Source organism: Phocoena sinus, chromosome 12, assembly GCF_008692025.1.
Source record: "Phocoena sinus isolate mPhoSin1 chromosome 12, mPhoSin1.pri, whole genome shotgun sequence".
Taxonomy (NCBI): Eukaryota; Metazoa; Chordata; class Mammalia; order Artiodactyla; family Phocoenidae; genus Phocoena; species Phocoena sinus.
Window position 1 is genome coordinate 80,259,678 of NC_045774.1, and position 24,499 is coordinate 80,284,176.

Here is a 24,499-nt window from a genome sequence, read left to right on the forward strand (position 1 = left end):
GTCCAAGGTTATTCATCTTTGGACTGTTCCGGGTATTTACCAAGGAAGATCTCATCACACACTTAGCTCGACCCTAAAGCAGTGGATGAAGTATGTTTAGTTCACAATCAAACTGTCGTGCTTTTGAGTAGAAGAAATGGATATTTTCTCTCCTATAGGACAGGAATCAGCAAATTACAGCCTGTAGGCCAAATCTATCCGTGCCAAACACAGCCCACAGTCTGTTTATATGTGCCTCTCCCCACTGCACAGCCCCCAACCTCCACCTAAGAACAGTTTTTAAACAGAGAAAAATAGTGAGGGTGGGGACTTCCCTGGTGGCGCAGTGGTTAAGAATCTGCTTGCCAATGCAAGGGACATGGGTTCGATCCCTGGCGCAGGAAGATCCCACATGCCGCAGAGCAACTAAGCCCGTGAGCCACAGCTACTGAGCCTGCGCTCTGGAGCCCATGAGCCACAACTACTGAAGCCCACACGCCTAGAGCCCGTGCTCCGCAACAAGAGAAGCCACCCCAATGAGAAGCCCGCGCACCGCAACGAAGAGTAGCCCCAGCTCGCCACAACTAGAGAAAGCCCGCGTGCAGCAACGAAGACCCAACGCGGCCAAAAATAAATAAATACATTTATTTTTTAAAAAGAAAGAAAGGGTGGAGGGAAAAGGGGAAAATATGCAACAGAGGCTCTATGGGGCCTGCAATGCCTAACATATTTACTATCTGACCCTTTAAAGAAAAAGTATGTCAATGTCTGCTACAGAACATTAAATACTGAGGTGAAAAGAACATCAGGCAATAAAACACTGAAACCTTTCTATTTATGGATCTACATCCTGACTCGTGCCAAAAGAAAATATGAAGCAGATCTGTTTCATCCTATAAAGATTTAGTTGTGGCAAACATTACTAATATTCAATATGATGCAGTTCTCTTGCACTTTGGGGTACGCAGAAGAATTCACTTCCTTGCCCACTTGAAGTGAGGCGTGGCCATGGGGCCAGCTCCCGTCATGGAAAAGTGATAAGAAAATCTTATACCGGTCTGGAAGCTTCTAACCGCCACTGCTGGATACTCCAGCCCTCTGTCCCCGGCTGCAGCAAGCCTAGAGGCTCAGGGTGAGTTGGTGGCTGAAACAAAGACCGCAGAGCCCCCTGCTGAGCCACAGTGGAAGTGCTGCATGAGTACAACCTTTGTTAATAAACCACTGAGATTTAGAGGGTTGTTACCACGGCGCACCTTATCTAACCCTACTGACACAATTATGCCAATCTTTTTCTGGGTTGAAAAATGAACTGAAGATAGTACAAGGAGAGAGTAATCAATCATCCAAAATCAGCCATGTGGAGATTTCATTCTGGAGGAAAACTCTGGAGGTTCATTACTTAACCTCATCACCGTTTTTTCACAAAAAAATAACCTTAAAGAAACTACATTGGGGCTTCCCTGGTGGCGCAGCGGTTGAGAATCTGCCTGCTAATGCGGGGGACACGGGGTTCGAGCCCTGGTCTGGGAGGATCCCATATGCCACGGAGCAACTGGGCCCGTGAGCCACAACTACTGAGCCTGCTGCGCGTCAGCTACTGAGCCTGTGCGTCTGGAGCCTGTGCTCTGCAACAAGAGAGGCCGTGATGATGAGAGGCCCGCACACCGCAGTGAAGAGTGGCTCTCCGCTCGCCGCAACTAGAGAAAGCCCTCGCACAGAAATGAAGACCAACACAGCAAAAATAAATAAATTAATAAACTCCTATCCCCAACATCTTCAAAAAAAAAAAAAAAGCAAGAAACTACATTGACTGTATTAATACAAAATTAGTGTTGATTGTGTCTGATTAAAAAAAGACCTATGTTGGGCTTCCCTGGTGGCGCAGTGGTTTCAGAGTCCGCCTGCCGATGTAGGGGACGCGGGTTCGTGCCCGGGTCCGGGATAAAATCCCACATGCCGCGGAGCAGCTGGGCCCGTGAGCCATGGCCGCTGAGCCTGCGCGTCCCGGAGCCTGTGCTCCGCAACGGGAGAGGCCACAACAGTGAGAGGCCCGTGTACGGCAAAAAAAAAAAAAAAAAAGACCTATGTCACAATACTCCATATTTCTAACCAATTAAAAAGACCTATGTCACAATACTCCATATTTCTAACCAATTAAAAAAGACCTATGTCACAATACTCCATATTTCTAACCAATTTTTCTTACCAGCTGCACCATCATATTTTATTGGCTTCTTTTCCCACCAAAAAAGAGGGGGATTTTATGACTTATCTTTTTCTAAAAAAAAACGTCTGATGTACTAGTGTTTTAAAAACCATATTTAAAAAGGAGAATCTCTTTTAAAGCCAGGCTATGGAAAAAGCAGCCTCCAAGCTGATACAGAGGACACATCTGTCAATTTCATGGCCCATCGTGACCTAGTGAGAGCCCATTCAGTGACATGGATTTGTTCCATTAGAAAAACACTTACCAAGTGCTCCCAGAAGGGTCATCATTCCCAAAAGCACTGAAAGAGCCATCTTCCCTCTGATAGAGAAGTTCTCTCTGGTAACCTGAAGACACCAAAATAGACAGATATCAATGTAATCAAGTTGCATGAATGGAAGTTTCTAATCATGACTTCATATTGAGGAAACATGGGCAGAGAATGGGAAAAGAAGACATGAAATCAACTAACGTTGAATATTTTCTATATCGTGTGCCTGTGGGAGACTTAAGAACATCAGGACGTTTCAAGTAGAATGCATAAAAATAAGAACCACGATAGCCCCAAACTGGAATAAAGTCAGAAGAATACCATCACACAGACAACAATTCTATCCATTCAAAAGCAAGTAAATTAAAAGCTGAGTATTTAACTCTGTAGTGTAAACTACAATGGTTTCAATGCTTCAGTCATCTAAAATTGTTTGCTACCCTAAGAAAAATACTAGCTACAGTATCATAATTAAAATTTAAAGCTAAAACGAGAAGTAAAATACTTTCTACTCTTAGAACCCACCAGCAGAAGGGAGAAAATTGCTAAATAATCTAAACACAGTGGCTCTAGAATTTTTGATCATGACCAACTGAGGTAAACCCCCAAACTGACCTGTCCGCCCCAAACGTCAACTCTAAGTTCTCACTAAATAAAAAGACCATGGTGGTGGTAATGAAGTCTCAGTATAGAACTAAATTGGGGAGGGCTTATGGCTCACAGATCTGCTTTAATAAAAGCAGATGTTTCATATTTGCAAATAAATGGTTGCAAATAGAGGCAGATGTTTCATATTTGCAAAGCAATGCGTGCAGGTCTCAAAGTCCAGTGACTGAGAAATCATAGGCCAAACACTGAAAGAGTCACCAGACAAGCCCAACAAACCAACTCGCTAAAAATGATATTAGCCATAATTTATCAATAAAAAGTAAGCAGAAGCAGAAGCCAGAAACATTTCCAACTCAAGGCTTTATCAGTGATCCTCTGATAACCAAGAATTCCTCCTGAAAACTACAGGATTCTACTACAGGAGGGGAGGGCACACAAAATGAACCCAGCAGCATGGCCATGTAGTGCCTGGCAAACATACTCACTGGTGAAATGTTGAATTCAATCCCCAATAAACTCTAGTAACAAAAACATTTTACTTTATGAATACCACATTTTAGAAGCATCAATAACTATAATTAATTATTCATATTTGACTAAGAAAATATGAGTATTAGTCATTTAAAATTCGTGAATTTGCTCTTGCCAGGTCCCAAACTTTTCTCATTGAGCCTTTCCACAAGAAACCCCAGCCAGATCTGAGTATCTGATTTAAGCTACAGTAAGACAAAATGCATAAAAAAACAAGACACTGTTTCACGGTGATCTTTAAGAACCTATGGTAAAAGAGATGTAAACAGCATTTAAGTGATGAGAGAGTTTTCTTAATTTGAAGAAGGGAGCGTTTAGGTTACACTCTTTATGTTTAAAACTGAAATATTACAGCATGGTAACTAACCAGCCAACTTTTATCCAACTGTGACTAGGTGTCAGGAACTGGTCAAAGCCCTTTTCAGGTATTAACTCGGGTAATTCCACAACTCTATGATGTAGAGGCTATCTGCTTTTTAGAGATGAAGAGACCTGAACTTAGAATATATCATGTGCAAGGTCACACAGCTCATAGGAACTGAAATTAGGCATTAGCCAAGGTCAATCTGTCTCCAAAGCTGCTGCTTCCTACTAATTCATAGAGCTCTTTCAATGATTAATATATGAAAAGTTCTTCGCACAGTACCTTTTACATTCTCTCAGTAAACAACAGATATCACTCCGTAACATAGGTGTAGAAAAAGACTTTCTAACCACCAAACTTTTAAGAAAAAATAACTGACTACAAAAAAATTGTTTCAAACTTTTCCATGGCAAAACACTATAAACAAAGTTGAAAAACAGATGACAAATTAAAGGAAAATATTTGCAACATATAAGATGGATAAATGGCTAATCCTCCTAACATTAATACTATACAAGTCTATGTATATGTTTTTATATATTAATACTATATATCTTCACACATAGATTATATAAAGAATGTTTTTAATTTAGAGGAAAAGATAAAAACTCCTATAGAGAAAAAATGGACAAAAGACAAGTACAGACATTTCACAAAAAACAAAGAGAGAAAGACAGACCTTAAGACAGGAAGAAATGTTCAACTTCATAATAGGTGAAATGCAGATGAAAACTACATATTGAGATACCATTTCTTACCCACCACTTTAGCAAAGATTCAAAAGCTTGACCATTCTTCCTGTTGGGGAGACTGTAAGGAAACCAGTACTCATCCATTGCTAGAGCGAATTCCAAATGGTACAACCCCTGTGCGGTAGAACGTCTATACCTTTTGACCCAGTAATCCTACTTCTAAGGATATATCTGAAGATATACCTCCAACAACACAAAAATATATATGCAGAAGACTACTGATTGCAGCGTTATTTGTAACTGCAAAAACATTGGAAACTACCTAAATGCCACCAAATTGGAGACGGGTTGAATAAACTGTGGTACATGTGTACAATGGAGTACCATGCAGCCGTGAAAAAGAATGAGGACTCTCTCTGAACTGATGAAGAGCAATTTCCTGAATATACTGTTAAGTGAAAAAGGCAAAGTCTAAAATAGCACACGTAGTGTACTACCCTTTGTGTAAGAAAAAGAGAAAATAAAAAAACATACGTTAATTTCTGCTAAGAGAGAAAAAGAAAGAGAGAGAGAGAGAGAAGCTAAACAAGAAAGTAACGCAGAACGTTACCCCCAGAGGGTAGGGAGAAGGGATCCGAGAGGGAAAGATACCCCTTTGCATACACCTTTTAGAATAAGTTTGACTTTTGGAAGCACGTTAATGTTTTACATATTCAAAAAGTAAAATAAACAAGAATGGAAAAAATTCAATGACAGGCACTATTAACACAACCTTAGTTCACTCTAACATGTTTTAGTTAACCTTGAAGAAAACTGAACATATAATCTCTTCCTTTGTCAGAGCTGGTCAAGGATCACAGAGAAGCAGAATAATTTTCTAATGTTCACAAAGGAAGTGAGCAAAAGAGGCCAAGACATTCTCCCTCAATTTCCAATTCAGGAGTAAATCTACCAGGTAGCAGAGCTGACGTGTGAACTCAATCTGACATAGGAGGAAGGGAAGGGGAGGGGAGGGGAGGGGAGGGAAGCTCCAGGTCCCTCCATCACTAGAGGAGGTACTTCTGTGGGAAGATGGACCAACCTCAGGTGAGGACCAAGTGCCTCCAAGGCCTTGAATCATATCAACAATGGCAGTTCCAAGTATGAGTTATTGTGAAACCTTCAGAGAGATGAGATCATGGAGATGAGATCAGTGTTTATGGAAATTACCCTTCAGGTGGCTGCCCTCCAAGAGTTGCCATTAATATCAACAATTAGCACAGTTCTTCCACCAGGAGCGACGAGCCCAGAGAAGGGGACTTGCAGACACAGTCTCCAGGTACGGAGTACATTTCCTGAGCTGGTTTAGATGAAACTGAAAATCCAAACCTCCAGCTCTGCTCCCTGGGCAAAACAGGAGGGAACCCAAACCAAGTAGGTCTCCCGTGAGGTGTCCTTCCTTGTCTTAAGCCAGACATGCATCATTAGAGAACCCTCGGCTGCATCATGATAGACGAGATAGGCAAAAAGATGGTTTTCTCCAAAAGTTTATGAGGAAATTAGAGTACTGCCTTCAAGTTCATAGTCTCATGAATAGCTCCTGAGTTACAAAGTAACAGCATAATCAGAATTAACAGACACTTCTAAAATTTAAAATAATGATTCATGAAATGTTGTTTATAAAGAGTCGGACAAGATACATACTTAGTGGGTGGTGCATTTTCTTTGAAATAGCCATGAATGGAAAATATTTACAATTTATCACAATAAAGAGGCAAGTAGCACTCATAGAAACACATAGAAAACTAACATTCTAAACATAATTTGACTTAGTTTACCACAAGTGTCAACATTGTATACAAATAAATTAAGTAAAATTGGCTGCCCAATCACTTTCTCTGGTTAAAAGCTGATAAAAATATTCTCTGTACTAAAAGAAGAGTATTTGTTATCAACTTCCTTACTCCCTCTGACATGAATGGAAAGTGAGAACTTCACCAACGTTTTCTTTTTCAGCATCTTCACTATTGCCTCTAGCCATTCTCGTGATGGCCAAATGCGGCATCAGAATTCTGAAACCTACTTTTTTCCTGTTTTTATTCCAATAGAGAAAATATAATGTGTTTTCAGCTGAGTTTGGTCCGAGTCTTACTTGAAAAACTGAGCCACATGCACTGCAATTTAAATATTTGAGAAAAACAAGTGGTTTAAAATCTCCAATTAACAGGTCTGGGATTTCCAGTCCTTGTCAAAAAGAGTTTCCATGTTACGGTTCTATTTTTCTTTTTGACAGTGAAAGACACTTCATTCAATGATGTAGCTATTGTTTTGACCAGAAAAACAATAAGTTAGGTTACTGGGCTCCTGGGCCAAGCATGATTTAAGGAAAACCATGCGCTGTTCACAACTGACATTTAAGTAATATAAATCATGACTTGCGCCAAAGCCACTTCAATTCCTTAAAAAATAAAAACAATTACAGTATATTTGAAGAAAAAAAAAAACTTTGGCAAATGTGATAGCAAAAGAAAAAACAGAGTCTCTGAAATGAGACACCGATTTCATAATGAAAATCATGACACTGAGAAGTTTTTGTCCACTCCTTTGAAATATAATTGAGTTCCGCATGTGAAAAGATACATTTTGAGGAGCTCATTGGACTGATTCCCATCAGCCATTTCACCAGCTCAAAAGGTAACACGTTGAAACCTCAGGTCACATTTCCTAGCTCCTGAAAATGTGCCAAAGCCAGGGAGAAACTCTGGTGTTTAGAGAAAAAGCCATGCATCGTGGAAACACCGGAGAGATCGTCTAGACCCGATCTCCACATTAGGACGATCAACCTAAAGCCCAAAGAATTTAATATTGATACGAGTGCATTCACCCATTCTTCGCTTACTGAGGGGCCCATATGGTGATCCCATGGAGAAGGGATTCAACACAGTCCCCTCTGTCAGGGCGCTTACCTTCTAGGGCAGGAGACAGTCAGATAACAGAAAAACAAGAACATTTTAAACACTGTTAAGTGTGATGAGGAATATACGATGGAACAATTTAAGTGAGAGCTGCTAAAAGGTCAGGGAAGGCCACTTTGAGGAAAACACCATCTGGATGATGAGAAGGAACCAGCCCTGGGAAGATCTGGGGGGAGAGTATCCAGCAAGCAGGACAGGTGCAAAGGCCCTCAGCGCCATGGAGCTGAGAGCACGCCAGACGCAGGCTGACAGAGCCCTGAGGGGGCGGCTTCAGGTGAGGTGACAGATGGGGCCTGGCATTCACTCAGGGCTTTGCAGGCTCAGGTGAGGAACCCACTGGAGAATTTAAGGAAGTGATGTGATGATTCTGACATTATCAAAAGATCCCTTTTATTATAAAATATGCAGAGACTATATTGAAGGAGGGTGAGTATATTGGCAAAGGGTCTATTTAGGAAGCTGCTGGAGTAGCCAGGTCAGCAATGGCAAGTCAGAGTAGATCAATCAGCCTGGGATGGAGAGAGTGGGGAAATTTCACACTTGTTTTTAGAGATAGAATGGACAGAATTTACTTGCTGAAATATAGTTCATAAAGCATATAAAATATGCAATCAATGGCATTTTCTAAAATATTTTACTTTATTTGATTAAAATATCCCAAAGGATGTGTATCAAGTTATAAAGCACCAGTCTAGGTCCTACATACTCCCTACCTGAAACTAGCCAACCTAAATTTCAAATACAAGTCAGAATCTTGTCTTAAAAAGGTGCTGAATTAAACTATGAAAATATTTTTTACTCATCTCTTTAAATATATGGCAGTGTGCCAAGATCTCACCTGATTTTAGCGTGGCACACACCACACCAAACAGAGCCCCTGGTACCACTGCTTAAACTTAATTATAACCAAACCTGGAAAAAGCAGCTCTTGTATTTACATACTTAAAATATGACTGATTCGCTTTAATAATCAGTAGATTTTATCAAGCAAATATAGTTCACAGTTCATGAAGACCATTCCAGGTAGAGGACATGCAAAGGTGCATTATATGAAGACATGAGTACCTGGAAATCACAGGGGAAGTACCTTAGTACATAAGTACCATTTTTCTCGAAAAATTAATAACGTATGTTTTCTACGAATATGATAAAACATCTGATTTTTTACCATTCTCTTTAAATAAATTAATAGCTAAACTGAAAAAAAAATGACTGATTCACAAACATACGCAGAAAGGAGAATAATTTTTAATGGGCAGCTCAGTATAGAAAGTACCGATTGCTAGATCTTTGAGAATTTCCTAGAGGACTTAAGGACCTGGGCCTGAGATGTCATAAATGCCTGCAGGGCCTGGCTCTAATCTGAGGGAAACTATACCACTATCTCCTACACAGCAGAACTCGGGTCACACCCAGCCCTGATCCCAACGCTGGCCTCCCACACAGAAGGCGAGTCCTGACTCGCAGCTCCCTTACTTGCATTCAGCCCTTGTCTGCCAGCCTAGCCCAGGGGGCACTCAGGACACTGACTGCAGCTCAGCCCCTTGGACCCAACATCTTACAGCTCCCTCTGGTCTAACCTGACACCCAGATTCTAACGTCTGGTTTCTCCTTCCCTACAGGACCCATGGTCCTCTCTTACTATTTTATCAGAACACCCATTGAGACCTCTTGCACCTTGGTCACACTGAAGCATCTTGGCCCAATTCCGACTCCTCCTACGTCCTCCCCTATTGCTTCCAACAACCTAAGAACGTTGCAGAGTAACGCTATCTCATGGCGTTCTGAGCATGGACTACAGAGTCAGACCACCAGGGGAACCATGGGTAAGTTATTTAGCCTCCCTGTGCCTCAGTCTCCTCACCTGCAAAAGGGAAATAATAACAGCACACCTAGCTCCAAGGGTTTTTGTGAGAATTAAATGAAAACATTTGTACAACAAATAGGGTTAGTTATTATCATTATTACATAGAATTTAGTTTAGGATAATGAGGGAACCTAGAAAAAAAGGCCACGTTAAAATAATGTCTTTACTAAGTTTTCTCCTTCTTAACTGTGGAAAAGTTAGCCAAACCACTAACAACTTGCCTCTATTGGCATTTAACCCATTCATTGTAAAAATAAATAAATAAAACAAAATTAAAAGTTAGGGTGGAAAGTGTTGATTCAATTTGTAGATTATACTGAACAAGCATTTTCCTATCGTATTGCCTGAACCGTTCGAATCTTTACCAGTTTGATGGAGAGCAGGTACCCTAGACTGTGCAGAATGGTAAACTCAGCCACACAGAGATCTTGCTAGAGGTCCCCTAATGGAAGCACAAAGCTTCCAAACTGTGACTTTGGGTGGCTGGCTTTTGGAATATTCGAGGAAATCAAGTCTACATTATTATTATTATTAAAAATGCCTCACAACGGTCCATTTTCTCCTAAGTATGGACACAAATAGAGCATGGACTCTGGGGCCAGAGAGTGAGTTCAAATCCTAGCTCTGCCATCACTTGCTACGTGACCCTAGCAAGTTAGGTACCTTTTCTGTGCCTGAGTTGCTTCCTCTGTAAAAATAGGAGGATGATAAGCATATACCGATTGCGACCAGTAAGTGAGATATTATGGAAGGTGCTTAGAACACTGCCTGCCTCACAGTAAGCATCCACCGATGTTATCTGTTGTTATTAGCAACTTGTAGACACAGAGCCTGGCGTCTGCAAACAGTATCAGCCTCTCCAGGAGCCAGGGCAGAGTCCTCACCGGTGTGGCGTTTCCCGAGTGGCCAGCAGGGGCCGCCATACACACCCTTCTCTCCTAACCCCCCCAACTACTTGAAATGTTAAAGACGCTGAGAAGGTCCCCACCACAGGAAGCCTCGTGTGTTTACCAGTGGACTTTCTCCACTGAACAGGGACTTCTCTGGGAGGAAAGGCCTGACTTCCTGCTTCCTCAGCACTGGAAGTGACCCTGGCCCTAAGAGATGCTCTAGAAATGTGGAATGAATACTCATTCCTTCAGATCTTTAAGTGGCTTTAAATTTCCAATCCCTTATGAAAATACAAACCCCTCCAGGAACAAAATCCTTAACAAACATCTTAGCAGCAATCAGTGAGCCCTGAGCTGAGGACAAGTGGCGACGACGTCCCACGGCTCACACTTCTAGCACATGCCACACCATCTAGTGCCACAATCACAGAGCAAAGGCAAAAGCTGTCTATGCTGAAATACGGTCTAGAAAAAAAAAAAAGTAAAGAATAAATGTATTTTTACACATAAAAGTATGTTTCTAAAATGCTTACCTTGCCTCATAAATGAGAGGGCTTTTTCTTTTAAATTCTCAGTCAGTTGTTTCTTTTTAGTCAGGTAATCCAAAACGTAAATGTTTGGAGCAAAATTTATCATGTTCTGTTCACCACAGCCATAAGGCATTCGAATGAGTGAGGCTAAGCCACTGATGGAAGAACCAAGAATATCTCCTGAAAGCACAAGATGTTCATTACATTCAGCAAATCCTCGGTAACTGTACCTCCTGGTGGCAGAGAGGTGTCCACTGAGAGCAGAAAGCATTTGAAGCAATATTACTATTCCACTGTGTGGAACATAGTATTTATAGAAACTTTACATCAAGCTTTTAGGAAGACTGGTCAAATAAACGACAATACAGTGGTACTGAACTTGTAGATTATGTGACAAATTAGGAGACTCTTAGCTCAAAGATACAGTACAGATAAGCAAAAACCAAGTTTAAAATAAAATTTCGGAACAAAAATGTCAGGAATTGCATCAGGAAACCATCGTTCTTACATGGGAAAGAAACGTTTTATTATTAATATTCTTCACAGAAATAGAACTTTATTTTGATTTCCTTACTAATACACTACAAATTCTTGAGAAGTGATGCTTTTCAGGGCAGGGTTGTGGTATTTTTCAATGTGCTCTATTTATCAACAACAAAGTAGAACTAACAAGTATAAGCGTTTCAATAAATCTCAGGATCAAAAGGGTTAAAAATATTCTTCAAAGTTAGTAATATAAAGCGAAACAAAACACACGCTTACCCACATTCCTCTAACCACAGTCTAACACCATAACTCAAGAAAATAAGTAAGAATTTAGAAATGTAAAGGCTGAGTTCTAATTCTGACTTCACTATGGTTGAACTGTATAGGGAAGAATATTCGTCAATGTGGTTTATTTTAGAAACTTACACCAAAGTCCAAATACCTAGTAAAAATCTGCTCCAAAAAAAATGAATCCAAAAAAGATCTTCAGGTGGGTAGGCTGCAGCCATGCTAGCGTATGATGTCTCAAACTTTAGATATTAACACAGAGAAATAAATACCACTGCAGGTTATGTTTTTTATTTTTATTACAACTGTAGGTTATGTTTTTAATATTCAAAGTGAACATAAACTTAGACTCTCAAAATCCAAAGAAGCAAGCTAATATTCACACATCTGGGCTACCAAATAGGTTTTTTTTAAATATATAAATACCATATAAAAATAACACCTGAGGGGCTTCCCTGGTGGCACAGTGGTTGGGAGTCCGCCTGCCGATGCAGGGGACACGGGTTCGTGCCCCAGTCCGGGAGGATCCCACATGCCGTGGAGTGGCTGGGCCCATGGGCCATGGCCTCTGGGCCTGCGCGTCCGGGGCCTGTGCTCCGTGGCGGGAGAGGCCACAGCAGTGAGAGGCCCGCGTATAACAACAACAACAAAAAAAAACACTTGAAAAACCATTATCTAAATCAAGCTTTAAGATTAAACCTAAGAGCACTTCAACAACAATAGCAGATTCATTCCAACATAAGGAGCGATGGTACACACTTAAACTTCAAGGTTTCTTCCCTCCGTGTGTGTGTGTGTGTGTGTGTGTGTGTGTGTGTGTGTGTGTGTGTACCACATCATCTCCCAGCACCCTGGCACTGTGGGAGATTCTTAGGCAGAATGTATTCCCCTAAATAGAAAGCTTATTTAATTCTTTTTAAGAATTATATCTAAGTCTCCCAAAAAACATCCTCTCTAGAGGAACTGGTTGTTTGAGGTTATAATAAAAAGCATTACACTTGCAGGGGAGATTTAAAAGAACCTCTGAAAAAGTGCCTTAGGTCCTGACACCTCAAAGATCTAAACTATTGGGTTGGCCAAAAAGTTTCATAACATCTTATAGAAAAACCCTAACGAACCTTTTGGCCAACCCGATATTTAGATGTCATTCATCTAAATATTTCTTTCAGTTATTTGCAAAGCACAACCACATAAATAAACCATTTGTGTGGAAGCTCTGTCTAATAGTTGAAAGGACTTTGGGGTTACCAGAAGGTGACTAGGAGAGGGTGACTTAGTCAGTGGGTAGCTTCAAACTGTAAAGGGTATTTGTGTCTGCACAGGGAACTGCTAGAGGCAGTGGTCCTCAACCTCTGGTTACCAGAAGCACTCGTGGAACCTTTTCAAAACATACATGCCCTAGCCACAGCCCAAGAGATTCTGACTGAGTAGCTCGAGAGTGGATCCCAGATATTTGTGTATTTCCAAAGCTCCACAGAAGGGATATTCACCAGTGGTCGAGAGCCACAGAGACAGAACAGCCATACGACAGTGTGGTCTGGCTACTCAAAAGAGTGGTCTCCGGGCTTCCCTGGTGGCGCAGTGGTTGAGAGTCAGCCTGCCAATGCAGGGGACGCGGGTTCGTGCCCCGGTCCGGGAAGATCCCACATGCCGCAGAGCGGCTGGGCCCGTGAGCCATGGCCGCTGAGCCTGCGCGTCCGGAGCCTGTGCTCCGCAACGGGAGAGGCCACAACAGTGAAGCCCGCGTACCGGGGAAAAAAAAAAAAAAAAAAAAAAAGAGTGGTCTGCACCTCAGCAGCATCGGCATCACCTGGGAGCTTGTTAGAAATGCAGAAGCCAAGGCCCCACCCCAGGCCTACCAAGCCAGAATCTGCCTTCACACAAGCTCCCCAGGTGATTCACATGCACCTTGAAGACAGAAGAACTGGTCCAGGACACACATCTCACTTGCCTTCCTACCGTAATCAGTGGTTGGCACCAACTAAAAACTTCTTGCAACTTCTTCTCATTAGGATTAAATAAGAAAATACACCTAAATAAGGACCTACTTATAGCACAGGGAACTATATTCAATATCTTGTAATAAACTATAAACTATTTTGTAATAAACTACTCTTTTTCAGAAAATAATCTGAAAGAGAATATATGTATAACTGAATCACTTTGCTATATACCTGAAACAATGTAAATCAACGATACTTCAACTTTAAAAAGTATTTAAAAAAGAAAATATATCTACAAATAAATGAAAAATATACAGTATCATATACAAATAAACCAGTAGCGACGGTGATATAATCTGTTCTTACCAATTGCAGTGATCTGAACTCTCTCACTACCACTCACTATATGAGGAGGAAAGGAGAAACTCAAAGTTTTCAGAGTAGTTTGTAGCTTGCTGTCGGTCAAGTCTAATAAGATGGATTGTGAATATGATTTTTCTATTCCTTCAGCCTGTTGATAAAAAGGAACACAATTAACATGGTCCCTACTCATCTGCTTACAGAGAACTATATGCAGATAATAAGTCAATCATCTGGCCTGTATATGGTTAGGTAAGTACCTACAGTGTCTGGATTATCGCTCCAAATCTGTTAACAAATGTTCCCTTTCTCATTAAATTAGTCAAAACATTTCATAGAATGGCAATGGAAATGATAAAGGAGAAGATGAAAAGGCGATGAGAAACCCTCTGAGGTAGGTCCTTTTATTATCCAAAGACAGAGGTTAAATACCTTGTGCAAAGGCACCCTTGACAAAGGTGGGATGAAACCCGGAGCTGTCTTACTCCGGAACACAAGTGCTTATCTACTGTGCTGAGTTGTCTTTTTGTGCATACTGTCTTCTCTGTAAAAACCTACCAAAACCTCTTCTACCTGTACTGAGGAATTCCAAAATTCAAAATCTACGTATCAACTTGGCATGATTTAATAGGATCCCAATGTCACACAGACTGTAAATGTAACTTGCCTTAGAGTCGTACTATAAATTTAAAGAAGACGTTGACAATTACCTTTAAAAACATACGTGATATATTTTTACATTCAGATGAGAAAACCATTAGGCATTACCAGGAGGGTGGAAAAGATGACCTAGTCAGTCTTGAAAACAAATTTAACCAAGAGAAAAACCACCTTCTGTTGCCTTTTCAATTATATATTTCCATTCTATTTATTTAGACTTCAAGTATTTACCTTCACTAAAATCCTCTGGGTGACAGCATCGGAAGCAGCAGGTGAAACAGCTGTGACTGTGATGGGCATTTCCCCCAGACGTGTTGGCCTGACCGGGAAAAGAACAGTTGCCCCATCCTCACTGGGAACCAGAACTGTCTGCTGATGTCCTGTGACATTTATTTCATTCGAAGCCATTAGAATATCAAACGTGTCACTTTTCTCAATGATTACCTTAACCTGGAAGAAAAAACCATCAAAGGTCTTGTATAATAAATTGCTCCCCAGTAAAATGTGGCTCTAAGTGCAGATAAATCTATGAGGCCTGAAACTAGAGAAAAATAAGACAGAAAGGTTCAGCCAAGGAGAGGGTGAAAGGGTGTCAGGAAAAACCTAGTTTCTTTCCTACGCTTCCTCCATCTACCTCAAGACATGTGGGGAAATGGCATTCTTCAGTGCCATTTCTAACATTAAACTCCCACTAACATTACATTCTCTCATTTTTCAAAGCCTGAGTGGTAAGGGTGTACCCAAAAAGGTTATTTCATGTCATGGTACTGCCACCAGCCTGACTCATCTAAGTCATCCTGGGACACTAGTCCCATCAGAAAAGGCTGAGGCAAACAGGATGAAACGGTATTACATTCATTGAGAGCCTCTGCTAAAATTATTCCAAGAAAAGTATGACTCAGACACTAGTCCTGAAACACATGTCGGTTGTAAACTTTCATAAAATATGTCAAAGTTGCCAGGCTTATCAAGAATCCCATCTCTCTGGGTCTTAGATTTTATGAATTGTTTTCCCATTTATTTTCTCATCTGTTTCTCAAAATATTTCCTACCTGACAGATGAGTAAACTGCAGTTAAGTTATGGGCTTCCCTGGTGGCGCCGTGGTTGGGAGTCCGCCTGCCAATGCAGGGGACACGGGTTCTTGCCCCGGTCCGGGAGGATCCCACGTGCCGCGGAGCGGCTGGGCCCGTGAGCCATGGCCGCTGGGCCTGCGCGTCCGGAGCCTGTGCTCCACAACGGGAGAGGCCACAACAATGAGAGGCCCGCGTACCGCAAAAAAATAAATCAATAAAATTAGAAAATAAGAAACAGTTTACTCTCTAGACATAGTGCTTAAAGAGATTATGGCATTTTCAGGTAATAAGGTTAATTACAATCCCTCCCTACTCCGGGAGGAAAAATCATTTCGTTAACACCACTGCAGGCACAGTACAAACAGTGGGCCTACCCCTGCCTTACAGGGAACTGACTTGGCTAAGGAGACACCAGGCCCGTGACTCAAAAGACAAAGCCTTGAAAACAGAATATAAACACAGGGATAAGCACAACAGCATGGGTGAGATTCCTCAGGAAAGACACCTTAGTTTCAAACCGGGTCTTGGAAGGAATCCATTCTTGCCACCTGCAGTGGGCACAGAACAGCAGCGAGAAGCGGCAACACATTGTAGATGTGGGAGGAGAGTAGGGGAAAAATGCAGGGGGGTGGGGCAGGAAAGAGAAAGACATGCCGCAGAGATGAAGTTGCATGACTAAAGCAGAGAACCCGTGCTAGAAATTAAGGCAAGGATGCTTGGGCACGCTAGCTATATCCTTCGACATTAACAAGCAGAAGAAATTGTGGGCAAAGTATGGCTATTTTCAATCTCCCAGAAATGTATAGAACGCTTAGATGCCCAAACACTACGTAACCCAATCCCCGCATGTTTTCTTCATTTTTTCCTGAAGTGTAAATGATGATTAGCGTATTACCTCAGTGGCATCTTTCAAATAATTGAATATGGTTACTTCCAAAGCAAATTCTTCACCTCTGATAACAGAGTAGGGAAGATTCAAAAAAATGAAAAACGGCTGGAAGGACTGGAGCTGAAAAGAACACAATGGATACAGATTTTATTCAAGTCCAAGTGCTTCACGCTTTACGCAATTAAAAGCAAATCTCACAAAACCTGTGACGCTTATGACTAACTTCACATAGAAATGTCCACTTGCCTACCAACAGAAAGCAAACAGCAACCTACCCCAAACGAACGGGGGCACACTGATTTATGTTATTTAACACAGTACCCACTACATTCTATGAAATGGCTACTAGGAACCAGGGACTTTACACAAATTATTTCATTTAGTCATTACACCTATGTAGGCAGGTGTTTTGATCCTATTTTACAGAAAAGAAATCTGAAGCTCAGACATCTCTGTAACCGGTACAAGTTCACACGGCTGCAAAGTGTAGGAGCCAGAATTGGATCCCAGCATGCCTGAGGCCACAGCTAAGTCTCTCTTCCTCTACTCTGCCACGTTGATTCTACCATTCTTCTTCTAAAGCCACTGGCCGAATGAAACAGCATCTGGTTTAGACTCATGTGAAAAGTCTAACCGATGGTTTGCCTGCTACCCTGTGCTTCCTCATTGGTCACCCAACTCTGATAGCATCGGCGGAGCTTCTCACTGACAGCAGTTAATCCCTGCTTAGAGGTTTATCTGGACATCTGTGGAAGTGTCAGACTGTCACCATAGGGGGCTCTTGGCACTTAGTGGGTGAAGGTCTGCGTGCTCAGGACAGTCCCAGAAAAGGAAGAATTGTTCCATGTCCCTCATGATTCTTGAATGGTCCTTCATGTAGATTAAGTACCTGCTTATAATGACCTGGGCTTACAACTAATTCCAACATATACGTAAACCCAAAACACCTGTCAATGTACAACTATTTGGTAAATCAAGAGGAAACTACACTTTGTTTTGGAACTTTATCAAAACTTGTTCACTATTTCAAAACTTTACATCACCTCAGGCAGCGCCACTCAAGGTTTTGAGTTGCGAAAACAATACACGTATATCAAACTGGATGTACAACTGTTACACAGAGGGTGATTCTATGCACGGTGTAAATATTCACATATGTTACTATGCCTTCTAGTGCAACTAGGCCCGGTCACTTACATACTGAAAAGTATATTATTTTATTATACATTACTTTCCTTTTATTTCTCCTCACTATTTCACTTAGGGCATCTTATTGATTTTTTAAAAATTGAGTGTGCAGGTATATTGTATTTTCCATGCATTTCATTTTGCATAGATGGTAGAGGGACGAAAAGCATAGCTGTTATAAAAAGCTGGCTTCAGGTATGACAGAGGTGAAAGCCACTGATCTAAGACCAGTCATGGTCATTACATTCCCCTTGTCAGTGACGGGTTTAGGAAGCGACATGAGATGTAATTTGACCGAAGAGATGTGAAGAAATGTTTGCTAGGGGACATTTTGAGAAGTTCTGCTTGTCCTTAAAGAGGGATGCACGGAAATATTCTCTCTCTTCTTGGCCTCTGGAAGGGGTTGGACTCAGTCCATAATAAACTTTGTATCCAAATCTTAATACAGAGCTAGCATGTTTAGCAGTTTAATACAGCTCACATTCTAAAGTGTAAAACAGATGAAAAACAAGAAGGAAACGCCAAGGAATCTCTAAACTGTGATCTACATCATCAGCAATCACTTGTTTTAAATCCGTCGAGGAGCTGACACTTTCTTCGCTTCGTGGCACTGTACCATTTATCAGCAGCCCTTTAATACACTACCTCCACTGGAGCAGTTGTTAGTCCGAGACCTAAATCCTCAGAGATCACAAAAGCAGTTGCAACCCAAGAAGTGATAGAATCAGGTACAGTAACTTCGAATTCTTGGTAAGTCCTGGAACTGAAGCCAAGATAAACATAAAAGTCACAAAACCGAGAACTGACACATTTCAAAACTGGCCAACATAACCTAAAACCATGGTTAGGAAGAATTTTAATTTTCCAAATCATTTACATATCTAACTTTTTTTAAAGGTTTAAGCCTAAAACAGTACACCCCAAGTTCTCAAGGAATAGGTCATAATAAGGTCATAACACTGCAGACTGATCCGTATTCCAATAAAATCTTTCTACAATGTCTATATCTTCAGAATAAATATCATTTTTCATAAATTTTGTATAGATAATAAATATACTTTTTCAAACTTAACTCCAACTTGTTTCTCTCGATATGCGTAAAAGTTCCCCTCTGTATCCTAGTCTACGCTGTTATTTGTTTTTTGAGGTTTGACTTATTTCGAGTTTCTGTAAATAGTTGACTCACGATATGTGTAGATTTCATGATTTACCGTTCAGTCATCACGCCAGGTAGCACAGAGTTTGTCAGCTAAGCTGAATTCCTTTCAGCATCCACACCCCTACTTCCTGTGGCTCACGGGGATGTTTTATGAGGAGCCACAAGGCAGGGGGAATAACCATGAGCGCTTCCCACCCCAAGGCAACAAAGGGATTCTCAGCAATCTTTCCCCAAAGAGAACCATAAGACTTCAGGGAAGTTAAAATCACCCTTCATCAGCAAAAGGCCAGTCTTCTCTACGATGGTACTCTCACTGCCACAATTCACATGCAGCTTTATTAAGTACTATATTTAAATACAATAAATATCGTTCTAAAAAAAAAACTCTTGGTCCATTCAGTTCTTTACCACTCTATGTTTGTACCTAAGCATCAGAAACAGGGCAAAACTTACTTAAAACTAAGGCCACACAAAATATATATGGGCAAAGAACTTTATAAACTTTTACCCCATGCTGGTGTCTAGCCAAATCCAAGTCTCTGGAAAATGCTTTCTGACACGTGGACTGCTACCCGAAGAGAAGTCATGAAAATCTACCAAGTATCCTTCATTTTCCTCCAAAAACGCTATATGGTCATCTAAAAATAAACACAGACAACTGTCAGGAAAAAGTCACTGTAGACAATGTTCATAAACCCAGTCCACAGAATCACAGCACCTCTCAGCTGACGGGGCCTTTAGAGTTTGTCTTGTCCAACCTTCTCGTTTTACAGAGGCACCTGAGACCCACAGAAGTCACGTGACTTACCCTAGTCACATGGCCACTATGAAAGAGCCAGAAAAAAAAAAAAAGTTTGATGGCCCTACAACCAATACCTGAAAAACTACCTACAGTTCAGCTGCTAAGAAATAACCTAAATCACATTTTTAAAGTTATCTCAATTCTGCTACTCTCCTCTTCTTAGATCCCCAGTGCTGATTGCCTTTGGCTACACCATCCACAAGATGCTAAAATCATCCAGTTTATTAGCTTCTTTCTTATAAAAGAGGCAGGCTGACGTATAGACATACCTATCTCTATTCTTTCAACTTTTCTATAAGCCTAAAATTATTTCAAAATGAAGTGTAAAAAGAAAATTATACTCTAGAAGGTACCAAAGATACCAAGATGAAAGTGATGAGCTCCACCCATTGTCTATGGAGGAGGTGGACAAATACATGCTAAGAGCGATAGCGCACACAGGCCAAGTGTCTACCGTGCAGAGAACAGGTGACTTTACAGCCTCTGCACAGTGGACAGGGTACGGCTAGGGGAGAAAACCCATTCTGCGCTGTCTTCTACATTCCATTTCCTTACGCCTCCGGATAAAGAGTATCTCATACAAGAGAAAAAAAATAAGCTAAGTACCAAGGCATGTCCGGAATATGACAATGTGTGTTAGGGAAGAGTGGCATAAAATGAGAACAGAACAAACGCTTGGGTCCAGATTTTTAAATATCAGTTATCCCGCTCTGAAGGATTTGGACTTGATCGTTTAAGTAATGATGGCCTACTGAAGGTTTTGAAACAAATTAGAAGCACGATCTAACCCATGTTTTATAATGGTAACTCTGGTCTCAGTGCGAACAGTGGTTTAGAGCTGGGGGGAATGAGGCAGGAGAAACAGGGGGCTCCCGCGGCACCCAAGGAGGCATGCTGATGAGTGAGAGGAGAGGAAGGACAGCCTTGAGAAACGACCGTGCTCTGCCTCTCAGCTGGATGGCCTCTGTGTGCACCCACGGGCAGGCTGTACCTCAGCATACTCCTCTGTGTGCTGGCTTGCCCCACTAGACCAAGCTGGAATCTCCATTGCCTCCTACACGTCAGGCATGCAATTAATATCATCTACTGAATAATGAACAAACTGGATCTGAGGGATAAGACAATAGGTAATTGCAGACTTGTGAGTGCCAAACACGTGCTACGCATTTTACATCCTTTTGGATGTAACCTCCTCACAACCCTGTAATCTAGGTAATATTATTATTCCTCTAATTCAGGGAGACACCTGAGGTTTAGGGACCTTAATGAATTTTCTCAGGATCACAAAGCCAGAATTCAAAGTCAGAAGTATTTAATGGCAAGTTCCTTTCTTAACCACTCTGCTGTTCCACATCTGACAGAGAGAGGAAAGAATTAAAGATGAGTTCCAGGTTTCTGCAGACATGTGGGTAGATGATAATTTCATTAACAGAGATGTGGAATCATATCAACTCAAGAGCTCATATATCAGCCAAATCATATTAGGGAAAAGTGATGCTTTGTGACATATCAAAGTTAAGGTTATTTTGGGGGCATCAGGGTGCAGAAACAGGGGTAAGGTAAACAGTCAGGGTGTTCCAGAGTTGAGTTTAATGGGAAAGGTGTCATGCAGGGACTAGGGAAGAATTCAATCACTTGAAGGTTTCTAGCAAGATAATATGCTAGTAAGAGTATCAGGCTTCTTCTGTTACAGTGAGAAGGTAGAAGGGTCTCAGAAAAGGTAAAGATTACAATAAGTATTACTAACAATAGAATGAGTGGGAACATGTGACAGAAACGGGGAATTCATGGATAGAAACTATGATAGTTCTGTGGCCTTTCAAGATGATTTCGTATGATTTTACCTGAAAGAAAAGAGAACAACTTCTAGAATTAATCATCCTCATTTATACATTTCCTTCAGTCAAAATGTTTTACGACTCCTTCCTAAAAGCACACTTCTTTTAATTAGTTGGGTGGTCAACTCTATTTAGCAATCCAGGGAACTAGGATGTACAGATGTGACTCTGCCCGCAAAGAACTCAGATTGAGGAGACAAGTGCGTGTGGGCGTGTGTATGTGTGTGTGTGTATCGACAGCACACTTTATGACATCTGGGCTATTTTCTAGGTGAACAATAAAAAGCTAGAGAACAAAAATGTTTCAAAACTACATTGCCCCTTTTAACTGATTCCAAAATAACACCACAGTTTACAACACAAATTGGAGGCATAAGATCTTCCAATATGTCCAAAAATATAACCATGTCAAAAAATTACAGAGAGCAAATGGAAAGCATTCATTACAAAGATCTAGACAGGAGGTGAAAAACACTCCATGTCATGGTCCAGATGTACTTTCAAGTACATTAAACTGCAAACACTGTAGGATAAGAGAACAGAAAATGAAAATTACAATATTCATGTTCAGCCAGAAAGTATTCATACTTACATAAGTAACGATAAACACGTGAGATGAAAGACTTAATTACTTTAAAAGCACTTTGTCAGATTTCACTTACAAACATCAATGAAATCCTTCACAAGGTTTGCATCTGTCAACACCCAGAGGCCACACTCCTAGAAAGAATAATTTTAATTTTCTTTTAAAATAAAAGTTTAACTGTCCTCTAAATTGTCAGACTCCCATACTCCTAACTCACTCACCCTTGCTCATTTGTTTTTGTGTAGCATGTGAAAGTAGTTCCCTTTCTTTTTTAACTCCTGCTCATTTTTTTTTTTTTTTTTTTTTTTTTTTTTTATGCGTTACCCGGGCCTCTCACTGTTGTGGCCTCTCCCGTTGCGGAGCACAGGCTCCGGACGCGCAGGCTCAGCGGCCATGGCTCACGGGCCCAGCCGCTCCGCGGCATGTGGGATCCTCCCAGACCGGGGCACGAACCCGTGTCCCCTGCATCGGCAGGCGGACTCTCAACCACTGCGCCACCAGGGAAGCCCTCCTGCTCATTTTTGAGAGTTTAGGTACATACATGAGTATACATTCTCTCTCTCATACCCAGACACAGACATACACACACACACACACACACACACACACACATACACACACACTCTCTCTCTCTCTCACATGAAAAAAGAGACACTTCCAGGTCAAGGAAAGTGATATAAAAGAAAGAAATTATAATGACAAATTCCATTATTTGTCTAATGGTGAATTTATTCATTTGCTTTTAAAACTTGGAAGGGTGACTATCTTTCCATTTCAAATTACACTTATATAACACACTTAATAAAAGGTTAAATTAAATAAATTGAATAAGAAGCTAACATTTCAAAATTTAGATAATTAATTCTGAAATTAACTTTGCAGCAGTAAAATATATTAATACCTTTTCAAATTATAGCAAACTAAACATACCTGAAAGACTGCAAAAGAGTTCATGAACATGCCTAAATAATATCCTGTGTTATAAAGTTCCAGTTCATGGACCACCTAAGGAAAGATAAAATATATGGAATGAATGCAATCGTATCAACGTGTTCTGCCCTCTCAACAGTTCTGATATATACCTTAGGTAAGAGACAGCCCATATGCTTATCAAATTTGAAAATGACACAAATGGAGGAATAATGAATATGTAACTGCCATGTTCATAATTCAATCAGCCAAAATTACACTTCTTTTTTAAACTTGTTTTTATTCTGTTCAGCATTCCAGAATGCCTAAGAAGTGTGGGCTTGTTGACAAGACCAACACGTAGAGATCAGCATTAAAAATGACTCATACTTTTGACAAAGATAAATGGGTTCAATTTGATAGCTAACATAAGTTCTAAAAAAATGTCAGTTAGGGACTTCCCTAGTGGCACAGTGGTTAAGAATCCACCTACCAGTGCAGGGGACACAGGTTCGAGCCTTGGTCCAGGAAGATCCCACATGCCATGGAGCACCTAAGCCAGTGTGCCACAGCTACTGAGCCTGCATTCTAAAGTCCACGAGCCACAACTACTGAGCCGGCGTGCCACAACTACTGAAGCCCGCGCACCTAGAGCCCGTGCTCCGCCACAAGAGAAGCCACCGCAATGAGAAGTCCACGCACCACAACGAAAAGTAGCCCCCGCTCGCTGCAACTAGAGAAAGCCCGCACACAGCAATGAAGACCCAATGCAGCCAAAAATAAATAAATAAATTTTTTTTTAAAAAAGTCAGTTAACTAAATTCTTTAAAATAACACAAAGAGACAACTCACAAAAGAGGAAACGCAAATTATGAATAAGCAGAAAAATATTCAACCTTATAGATAATCAAAGTGATGCAAATTACATCAATGAGATAGCTCTTCAATAACGAGATATTTGCATGTATCTGATTAGCAATGCTACTTTTTAAGAACAGTACTCATTGCTAGCAAGAGTGAGTAAAATAGGCTAAAAGAGTGAGTAAAATTGGTACATATAAACACAGAATAAGAATATGACCCAGCAATTCCAATCCTACATATATACCCAAAAGAACTGAAAACAGGGACTCAAAGAGATATCTGTACACCAGTGTTCATTGCAGCATTAGTTACAATAGCCAAAAGGTAGAAACAACCTAAGTATCATCAATAGAAGAATAAACAAACAAAATGTGGCATATATACACAATGGAATATTATTCAGCCATAAGAAGAAATAAAGTTCTGATACATGCTACAACATGGATGCACCTTGAAAACATTGTGCTCAGTGAAATAAGGCAAACACAAAAGGACAAATATTGTATGATTCCACTTATATGAAATATCTAGAATAAGCAAATTCAGAAAATCAGAAGTA

General features: G+C 40.8%; 1 protein-coding gene across 1 annotated transcript in view; it reads right to left on the reverse strand.

Annotated features, from left to right (window-relative positions):
* Positions 1 to 24,499, reverse strand: part of CD109 (CD109 molecule) — a 115,542-nt gene that overhangs the window by 17,981 nt on the left and 73,062 nt on the right. The window contains 9 exon segments of the mRNA XM_032651319.1: positions 2,451 to 2,532; positions 10,897 to 11,073; positions 13,977 to 14,121; positions 14,862 to 15,080; positions 16,601 to 16,714; positions 18,428 to 18,545; positions 19,450 to 19,579; positions 22,244 to 22,301; positions 23,098 to 23,172. Coding sequence (XP_032507210.1) covers positions 2,451 to 2,532; positions 10,897 to 11,073; positions 13,977 to 14,121; positions 14,862 to 15,080; positions 16,601 to 16,714; positions 18,428 to 18,545; positions 19,450 to 19,579; positions 22,244 to 22,301; positions 23,098 to 23,172 — 1,118 coding nt within the window.